The 10,748-nt window shown below is 36.7% G+C and overlaps 1 protein-coding gene and 2 non-coding genes across 3 annotated transcripts; all 3 read right to left on the bottom strand.

Moving 5' to 3' along the window:
- Positions 1–109: 109 nt before the first annotated feature.
- On the bottom strand, positions 110–181 carry TRNAA-UGC (transfer RNA alanine (anticodon UGC)). The gene has a single exon. It is a non-coding gene; the product is annotated as a tRNA-Ala (tRNA).
- A 1,699-nt stretch (positions 182–1,880) lies between these two features.
- Positions 1,881–2,913, bottom strand: LOC128678203 (meso-2,3-butanediol dehydrogenase-like). The gene has a single exon (XM_053759591.1). It carries the CDS (start codon positions 2,810–2,812, stop codon positions 2,051–2,053), a length of 762 nt encoding a protein of 253 aa, XP_053615566.1. The 5' UTR covers positions 2,813–2,913; the 3' UTR covers positions 1,881–2,050.
- A 7,509-nt stretch (positions 2,914–10,422) lies between these two features.
- TRNAA-UGC (transfer RNA alanine (anticodon UGC)) lies at positions 10,423–10,494 on the bottom strand. The gene has a single exon. It is a non-coding gene; the product is annotated as a tRNA-Ala (tRNA).
- Positions 10,495–10,748: the final 254 nt, after the last annotated feature.

Below are 10,748 nucleotides of genomic sequence, written 5' to 3'. Positions count from 1 at the left end.
ATTGGTAATATTTGCACGAGTTTTCTCTTAATTATTAGTAACTTACGATTTTTCTTATATGTTATTATAAAATATAGAAAGAAAAATGTCTTCTTTACTTCATAAAAAATGGAGATGCCGGGGATCGAACCCGGGGCCTTTCACATGCAAAGCGAACGCTCTACCACTGAGCTACATCCCCGATTGGTTTCAATACCAAAACTGGTAAACACATCTCACGTTGACAATGTTTAATGCTTTATGTATTACGAGTATGCCGATATAGCTAGGTACAAATATGTTTTTATTTCCGACTTATTCTTTCGCCTATATTAAAAAAGTGTTCATTTTCGATCTCTGTCACTGTATGAAAAAGGTTTTTTTTTTTGCGAGGTAGTTTAATTTAAGGAAATAACTGCTGAAAACAGCAGACGTACATTCGCATATTTAATAGGAACTAGCTTTTTCCCGTGGCTTCGCCCGCCTGAATGATAGGTACCCTATGTACTTCTCCGTACCTACTTTGAATTATTGTACTCGTATATTCTAAATTTCAGGAAAGATTGGTTGAGTAAATAGAGCGTGAACAGGTAAAAACAAATTTACTTTCGCATTTATAATATGTTTTATAAATGCGAAAGTAAATTTGTTGTAGTTCAAAGTTATAGCATAATTCACTGTAAGCTTTTGTTCCATCTCTATCGCGATTGTTGCCTTTCTATGTCTCGACATAATAGGGCATAAATGCGTGGACTGTGCTATGCAGTAACCAGCCTGATGCAAAAAGCCAGGAATCCAATCTCTGAAGAATGTTCCATGTCAATAGTTTTATTTAGAATGGATTCAAATTAACTGGCCGAGTCGTAAAGATAAGCATATTTTGTGTAACAATTAATGAACATTATGAGTTTTTCGCGCTCGCGGTAATATGGCATTGCGGATTGGAATCGATACCTCGCTTAGTCCATTTTTTACTTGTAATTTGTTTTTAATTCTCACACTCAATATGGTGTTAGGTGGACAATTAGCTAGGTATGTCTGTGGAAGTGTATTTTGCTGTCGTGCTCATAACTACTTTTTTATTACCATTATTGAACTATAGATACATTTAGCAAGAGACACTGGAGTATACATATAGCAGTTACCTATAGCTTAAATTGGTAAGGCGTCGCGACACAGCAAGTAGGAAATATTCGAGAATTAGTAGTTTAAAAAAAATACAGTTGACAGCACTTCAAACTTGACGCCCCGGGACTTTGCTGCCGTGGGAATTGCGGGATAAAAAGTACCGTACCTATGTGTTATTCTAGCATATTTTCTACCCGTGTACCAATTTTCATAACAATCAGTCCAGTATATAATGCGTGAAGAAGTAACAAACTTATTCGCATTTATAGTATTGGAATTATCTCGCCCCCTTTGCCCTCTAAGTTTTGTTTCCTATTTAATGGCAGCTATCTTAAATCTTTGTCTGTCGCTAGCCCGAAACAGCACGTGCCATTTAGGTCTGCGCACTTAATCTTAGTGCGATCAGATTGACGGCAAAATCATACTGGTCTTACGACCTGCTGAATATTTCATCAGTCCAGCAAAAAACCACTGAGATTCTCCTCGTAGATATTGCCTTATAGAGGCTGCAAGGAAGGTCCTTTATTGTACTTTATTAATTTATGCTAGCTCTAACGATCCTTGTTTTATAAATAATAACTTAGACGATGTATGGAAACCAGTCGCCAGGGAAACTAGTTTCCACATAGGTGTAGAAACAGATTTCACTGTGACGTCTATCGTCATACCAATTTTATTCAATTATTTTGAACTGTATTCAAATGTAAAGACATTTGAATACAGTTCAAAATAATTTACCTTTGATTAGGACCTTTACATTTTGTTATAAGCAGTCAGTAATAAAACTTATTATTTTTGTATACATATAATGTATATAATGTAAGTATAAATATTTGACTAGATTTGATACATTTCTATATTAGGTTAAAAGAGTACAGTTTTTGCTTAAAGTTACAATTTAAATTATGATATAAAAAAAGATTGGAATGATGACAACCCTGATTTACTTTAGATTACTGCCTCCATCGATAAAGTAACAGGATCCAGTGATACTCTTTGCATTGCCACTCGCCAAGAACCCAATTAGGGCGGCGATTTCATCTGTCTCCACTGGCTTCTTTAAAGGCATATTTCCGACGACATTCTTGATAAATAATTCCAATTGATCTTCAGTTAAACCTATATCTTTTAGTAGATTCGTCTTTACAAAGCCTGGGTTGATGGAGTTTACTCTCACGCCATCTGGTGCTAACTCCAATGCGACGCACTTCGTGAATTGGTCTAACGCAGCCTTCGACATATTGTAGGATAACGTCATAGTACTCGGTTTGTTACTTGCAATACATGACGTGTTAACAATACAGCCCTTGCTTTTTATCAAATGAGGAGTGGCTAACGAAGTCAAAAAAAAGACAGACCTCAAATTTGTAGCCATGACATTGTCGTATATTTCCATACTTGTATTTTTTATGCCGCCCATTCCGATTACACCGGCATTGTTTACGAGAACATCCAGTTTTCCAAAGTGTTCGATAGTCTCGTCTATAACTCGTTTGGCGTCTCCGTCGTCTGTAAGATCAGCTGTTATTGCCAAAGGCTTGTTACCCTTTGCTTTTTCACAGTATAAAGCTATTTTCTTTAGGTTGTTTTCTTTACGTCCGATCAGTGATAATTTTGCAGACTGTTTTGAGAAGTGAATCGCTGTGGCTGCACCTATTCCGGAGCTTGCACCAGTTATAAGCACCACTTTATCCGCGAAATCCATGGTATTAAAACTGTAGTATAATTCTGTTATGAAGGTTGCAAAACAGCTGTTTATTTTGGAATACCTGCACAGGCCCTAAACAATTCTCGGTAAGACTAGCTTCTGTCAATTTGTCATTTAGTTCAAAAGTTGCCATAAAAACATCAGAATATCAACTAAGAGATTCAACTATACAGTCCTAAATCAATCAAGCTATTTCCAGTAAAGCGGTAATTTAATAACCTACAATAAATCAAATTTATTAGTGAATATTTTCTTGTATAAGTGCCAGTAAGGATGAAATATAGATTATGCATATCATTGATATTGACATCCTAATATTCTCCACAGCGCTACTAAACTGGTAGATTATTTTATGTCGAAGATCGGGCAACTCGGATGACGTCTATGCGGCACGTGATGTGGAAAGTTATGTAAGTTACCTCTATGCGCCGCACACTGGTTCGAAAATCGTATATGGTGGACTTAGGGATCAAAGTGCAGCTATCACGCTGATTTTTTTTTTACATACTCCTTTTAACAATAGCTTTGACTTTTGTTAATAAGGTTTTTGCTAAAAAGTGCATTTTCATATTTAAAAAAAATACTGTTTATTTTTTTGTATGGAGAAAAAGTAATAATCATAAAAATCTTTGAAATGGTAATACTGTTAGGCAGGGCGGCTAGTAGGCGTTATAGTCCGCACAATTCTCAACATTTTATACCTTGAAGTCATATTCATATGTCTGCCGCTTTGGCGTCCACAGCGCTTGGAAATTTTCCTTATTAAATATATAGGCATCATAAACTAAATTACCGTACCCATACTACGTGACCCGTTCAGAGGCGGATGGGGAGTCTTTTAAAATACCCGTACTTGATCATACGAAGGCTGGGGGGGAGGTCAGGATTACGATGAAATTTTTGATTGAGATGAAATTTCATACTATTAATGATGAAACGATTATCTTTTTAAAGCAAGACCTTTGCGACAAGCACACAAAATTTATACCGTGCGAGAATTTTATACATTAGATATTGACTATGTTGCCCAAGAAATATGAAGATATAGATGGTAGCCCTGAAAAGAGCTTTTGTAGAGCTCTGAAAAGAGCTGTTGTAAAGCTAAGAAATATGAAGATATATATGGTAGCCCTGAAAAGAGCTTTTGTAGAGCTCTGAAAAGAGCTTTTGTAGAGCTCTGAAAAGAGCTTTTGTAGAGCTCTGGAGAGAGCTGTTGTAAAGCTCTGAAAAGAGCTGTGATATTGTGCACACTAAAGAGATGATTATTCCAAAGGATTTGTCTTATCCACTGAAACTTCGTCGATCTCCATTTCTGCTTCTTCCTCTACCGCTGATTCTAATAAGTCAATAGCTTCTGAAAATAATTTTAATTTATTGAATTTTGCATACTTTGGCCTGATGTGTGATATATATGGATCCGAAGTTATTAAAAAGTTATGAAGAATGTCTTCATTATTCTGAATCCTTCCCATTTTCCGAGTGTGTTGCTCCCTTGTATTTCTAAATTCCTTATTTCTTGCTTCGGATGCTTCTTCCGACATTATTCCAATAGGCAGACAAGAGAAATGTCGGCAAATATCAGCCCCATGTATGAGCAGCTTGTGCACACTTGCTGGCATATTGTACCATGGATAGAGGTGTACAAAAAGTTCAGCTGTCTCTCTGCAATATTCCCGGAATTTCTCGATGTTGATGGCATTCCCAGAGGATATGACCTGCAAGATCACAGCGAAATGCCTAATGAGATTCTCATCAATCTTCGTAATCTGTGCACTCTTCTGGTATTCTCTGAAAAATTTTCTTGCAGTGTTGCCATCGTTCGTAGTTCCGAAGCCCTGTTTAACAATATCTATCAAGAGTCCCATCTGCTCTTTGAATTGTTGTTGCGTGAAATCCTTCCTTGCTTTCTTGAGGTTTTTATTTTCACCTCGTGCACACCACATCTCGAAGTCCATATTGTACGATATGTGCAATAGACACTCCATGCTTCTGATCCACATGTGAAGTGTAGAGAGTCCGTACTGGTACACCTCATCCCGAACTGGTCTTGAGAATACTTCTGGTAAGTTATTCATTTCACTGGGTTTTGCCAGACATATATTGCAAGTCGCTGCAGATGGAGTATCGGTGATGATTGTAGCTATCTTGCCATCAATCATCGTCATGTGCAGATCATGACTGATCTCGACTTCCCCGCATCTTGACACAGTCAGGTTTCGGATTTCTTCTTTCATCGCAGCTTCTTCTTGTTTGATGAATTCGCTGGTTTCCTTTGCGAACTGAAACTTCACTGGTCTACAGTAAAACGTGGAAGAAGGTTTTGGATTTTCCCAGATCAGCACATTGTCAGACTCAAGCTTTAATGGCACAAGACTCGTCATGAATACTGATGAATCATCGAAGTCAGGTTGCCCGCTTTTCTGTCTGTAATTACTTTGTGCTGAAGATCCGTCGAATCCCCATTTGCTGGTCATTTTTAGATGTCCATCTGGGAGATTTAGAGGTTCGCCAACAACTTGCAGGATCCTCTGTACAGTCAAATTCAGTAATGACTGCAATTTCACCTTTGCTCCATCTTCAGTTACTTCAATATCAGACGTATCCGGATAGCATTTCTTCTTAGCTTTCAACAGTTTGTAGTACGAAGGAAGCTGTGCAGAACCTTCGTAGTTTGTCAAGAAAGCCCTTAGCGTCAAATATCTCCATTTTGACAAATCCAGTGAAGTAGCAAGGGCCAAAGCTTGATCTTCCTCGAGAGTTTCCTTCTTCTCCTTGTGAAACAAATATGTTTGAACTTCGTGTGCTCGTTCTGGGTTTTTCATAAGGTGCCCAATCACTTGGGCAAGGTCGATTTTTCCTTCCGATTTCAGGTTAGAGACGAGAGCAAAAGACAACTCATCTGCTGTATAGTCAGTTAATGTACCTGACCGTCTTTTTTTTTGCTTGTTTCCCAGGTCAGAAAATGGTTTTCTGACCGGACTTTCTGTAGAAGTGCTCATATCCTTTATAACAGAAGATGTGGATGGAGTGACGTAATCTGTAGGCTCTGGTAGCTGATTTTCTTCCTCTATGGTATCTTCAAAAATCTTCGCGAGATTCAGGTTATTGCACACAGGCCACTTGATTCTTTCCTCTAACCAGCCCATATGTTTATTCATAAATGTTTTCTGAGTTCTGTTTGCCGCGGTCCATCTGCGATTCAAGTTGACAGTGATGGATCTTGAAAACTTTAATATTTCTTCAGAATCTTGGTCACAAACACTGAGTGGAATACCAGCCAAAATCGCTTGATGGAGCCTTTTATAATCCTTGAGGTCGCCTTCTCGTAGAAATATGTAGAAGTCCAAGTTGGTTCCAAATCGAGTCATGGTATGTAGATGATAATAGAGCGTCACTGATTTTATGGAGATGTATCTTCTTCAACAGTTCAATTGGTAGTGATTTTTTTATCGTACGCGCCTCTTTTATATAATTTCTACCTGTTCATGCATCACACTTTGGACGAGATTACGGGCTCGACCAATGAGAGTCGAGTATTTTTTTAGTGGAGGGGATGGAAGAGCGCTATGGAATCTAAGTAGTATAATTTTTGTCTTTGTTTTGTCCATTTTTGTTTGAAATCTAGACAGTTTAACTAATATACTTGATCTACAAAATATAAAACAATGTTTCCTGTCTAGACTATTTTTATTATACTCGATCTAGAATATTTATATTTAATATATATATTATATTAATAAGATAAGGGAACGTACCCATACTACGTATAAAAGGATCCATTTTGTTATCCCCGCCCCTCCTCCTTTTCTGTGATCCTCTGATTCTCTCTGCGATATTGTGTACGTGATGATGAAATCCCCCCCCCCCCCCCTCCTATGATCAAGTGCGGTATTTTAAAAGACTGACCCATCCGCCTCTGAACGGGTCACGTAGTATGGGTACGGTAATTTAGTTTATGATGCCTATATATTTAATAAGGAAAATTTCCAAGCGCTGTGGACGCCAAAGCGGCAGACATATGAATATGACTTCAAGGTATAAAATGTTGAGAATTGTGCGGACTATAACGCCTACTAGCCGCCCTGCCTAACAGTATTACCATTTCAAAGATTTTTATGATTATTACTTTTTCTCCATACAAAAAAATAAACAGTATTTTTTTTAAATATGAAAATGCACTTTTTAGCAAAAACCTTATTAACAAAAGTCAAAGCTATTGTTAAAAGGAGTATGTAAAAAAAAAATCAGCGTGATAGCTGCACTTTGATCCCTAAGTCCACCATATACGATTTTCGAACCAGTGTGCGCCGGTCCGCTGATGGTGTGATGACGCTATGGAAATGTAAATATACGATTCATATTAGGCCCGACTCGTGCCTTTTTTCTACATTTTAAGTAAATTTAAGTATACCTACTTACTATGGTTTACAAAGGTACTTATAGCATTCTCGTGTATTGACAAAGGCATTCGGGGCTGTGACGCCGCGAAGTCCGGGCAGTGTAATAAATAAACCTAGTAATTTCAGAACTGAAACGAAATTCCATAAAATCAAATATATGACATCATAGTTACGAAATAACAATGGTAAACAGAATAAACATTGGAAAGCTCTCTAAATCAATACACATTTGTTTTATACTGTCATTTAGAATAGCAGACATGGATTAAGTCGTGTTCTTGCGTAGAATAATGCAGATACCACTGGCATTCACGAAATGACCTCAGTCTAGGCAAAGGGAAATGATTTACAATGCCTAGAATCGATACTGAGCATATTGGAGTTCGTAAACGTGATCAGATATTTCTATTTCAGTTACCTATATTAATAAAATGTTGATATTACAACCTGCTTAGGTATCATTAGAGGTGAAAATTACCAAAAGTTTCCGTAACTTTGGAAGTTTTCAAAATCGATTACTTACTTATTTGATTTTTAATAACAATATTAAGGGATGCATTAGGTATTGGGCAAGAGAAAAAGATACAGAAAAAACAGATACTAAAGCATGTATCTATCTATGTTATGTATGTATAGGTACCCGAAGACGAAGATATTTGTATAGTTCTTTTCAAATACAATGCGTGTTTCTGTATTCAGGTGGCGTGAAAAATTAATATCACGAAAATCAGAACGGATGTTATCTAATAGAAATCTCGTAGCCGACATTACATCTAACTAAATCATACGGTATCAGTTTCTGGGGCAGCCATTCGTCTTAGGTCCGCATTTACATATAAAACATTCCAATATATCAATTCGACCATGAATGCAATTTGTGAATGGTGGCTATAAATAACTATTTCCCATTTGACACATGGCGACCCTTCGCTTAAGCGGGTGACACAGCTCTATGTTTTCCCGCCATTATTTGACAGATGCGTTCGGAATTTGAGAGCCGTAAGGATTTTTCAAGCGGCCCGCTCAAATCAACCGCGAAATTCAATTGTACGTTCATAAATTTCCTCCCAGTGAAAAATGTTTCAGTTTATCCTTTTTCAGTTTTGTAGCGTAACAAATAGCACCCGATGTAAAGCCTAGATTTGTCAATGAAATAAACACCTTCCTAAGAGGACTTCTGATCACTTATTACTCGTATAAGTGGTCATTTTGTGTGACTTTGATCTAAAGAATCCAATACTCATGCTTGAGTTTGTATGCTATCCCATTTGATTAAGTACCTAGATATTTTTTATTGTTCAACGCCTGTATCTGGTGTAGGAAAACATGAAGGAAACCTGCACATTAATTGACTACCTAAGTACCTATTTATTATACGCGATTATACTTGCCCCTAGGTGGTGGTATGTAAGTAGTCGTAAAAGTCATGTCAAATACCTCTCGGAAACTTGAACAAAATCTGAAATCAATGCTAACAATTACACTTGAAACGAAAGACCTCGAACGAAGTATGGTAGAATCATAAATATTTGTGAGTAGACTAGAAAAGTTACATTTTTGCTGAAACAGCACCTGAATCCAGAATCAAATTAACTAAGTAGGCCATAAAGGCAATATATTTGCTTAATTCTACATAAAAACTTGGTCCCACATATCTAAAATGCCACCAATGCGTCTCCAGGATTGGCAGGTAGCCACTAAACATCAAACATTCAAGTTAATGTGCGAGGTGTGTTGCTGGATATGTATTGCGACTCAAGCCTGATGTATCGCCAATCTTCTGATTGAAACAGAATGGAGACCTCGTAATTTTAAAATAGATTACAATTTAAATAACTAACAAATAACTTTTCTTATTATTATAGGTATACCTAATCATTATTCTATTGCTAAGGGTCGTGGCCATCATGTGGAATATAACACACACTATCTGGACAATATTAATTAAGTGATTTGCCATCGCCTTCTCCATTTCACATACAATAGCTGATTGATTTGTGCAGGTCTCCGCATGTTTTCCTTACATAGTTATTACACATGAGCGAAAAGTTAGATAATAAAAATGTGCTCTCAACAAAGTAAGCACCTATTAACGGTGAAACGAATGCAGAAGTTAATTTACACGAGAATTGACATTGGCGGCAATAAAAGTACGAAATAAGTGTGAACGCGTAACGGCCGGAGGGAATTAGCCATAAAAACTTTTTTACATTCGGCCCGAGGTTACGTTGAAATATAATTAGATTTATATACGATGATTATATTGACTAACAAATACTTTCTTCATTTAGTTTTTACTGCATTCAAAATCATTCACAAATAATAATAATAATAAACAGGTAGGTACTTATATATATACCTATATTAGTATATAGGGCGGTACTTATTTACATCTGTAAAAGATAACTAAGTTAGAAGTATCATTGTAACCTACAGGGCTGGAGATTTTCAGAAGTATGGAGAAGTATGGAGCTCGCTTTTTGTAAAAGTAAGATAAGAATCTGAGTGATTTATCCCTTTTGAGTGCCGTACCTATCATCTAGCGACAAATTTATTGTATTTAGGTAAGGTTTCACAGTTGTGTATCTGTATCTCAGAAATATCTATTGAGGGATGTATACCTCAATAGACTGGTAGTTACCTAGATCGATCTCGCATGGCCCCAAGGATGCCGTGTTTATAGCCTTTGTCTCACTACATCCCCGACTGCGTATAATTATTCCGTGCTCTCTGCTCACATTTGCATTTCTTTATTGGATTGGGCGAAATCGAGAAAAAAATCGCGCGTTTTAATTAAGATTACTGGTATTAGAATAAGCTTGTTGGTACTTATACCTACCTATGTTGGTAGTCGTGTTTACCTATTTGTAAATTTCTCAATAAAAAATCGAATTTTGACTAAGATTATTGAGAAAACACTCAAATTGTCATTTTAATGCGCACCAAAATTTATATAACGATTGAGTTTGTTTTGTTAGTTACATTTTAAGTAACATACATTTTAATTAACGGCTATAGCTTTGTTAAATTACTAAAAGAGATTTGGAGATGTCGGGGATCCAACCCGGGGCCTTTCACATGCAAAGCGAACGCTCTACCACTGAGCCATATCCACATGTACTGAAACGTCTCAATCATAAAAATCATACAAATTAATAAGCTAATAATTTTTTGAAATATAAAAAAATTCAGACATTAACTATTATTTGGAGATGCCGGGGATCGAACCCGGGGCCTTTCACATGCAAAGCGAACGCTCTACCACTGAGCTACATCCCCTGATAGATTACTGTCGAAATTTCCAAATGCCACCTTTTTACGCCATACTTATGTAGAAACTTTAATAAAGGCTTTACACAAAACAATGGAAATCATTAGTGATATTGATATAAGACGCATTGACCGAGCAAATATACTGTTTTCATGGAAACTAGCCTCAGGCGTATGTGTAAAGACGTTATAAGTAAGTCTTACACATAGTTTTGAAGTTGCCAGTATTTTTGTTTCTATATTATTTCACGTATAGGTACCTA

The sequence above is a fragment of the Plodia interpunctella genome, chromosome 19 (assembly GCF_027563975.2).
Source record: "Plodia interpunctella isolate USDA-ARS_2022_Savannah chromosome 19, ilPloInte3.2, whole genome shotgun sequence".
NCBI classification, from domain to species: Eukaryota; Metazoa; Arthropoda; class Insecta; order Lepidoptera; family Pyralidae; genus Plodia; species Plodia interpunctella.
This window is presented reverse-complemented; position numbering and strand designations above follow the sequence as displayed.

Coding starts and splice junctions, on each gene's coding strand:
- LOC128678203 (XM_053759591.1), bottom strand. CDS start 2,812: ATGGATTTCGCGGATAAAGTGGTGCTTATAACTGGTGCAAGCTCCGGA.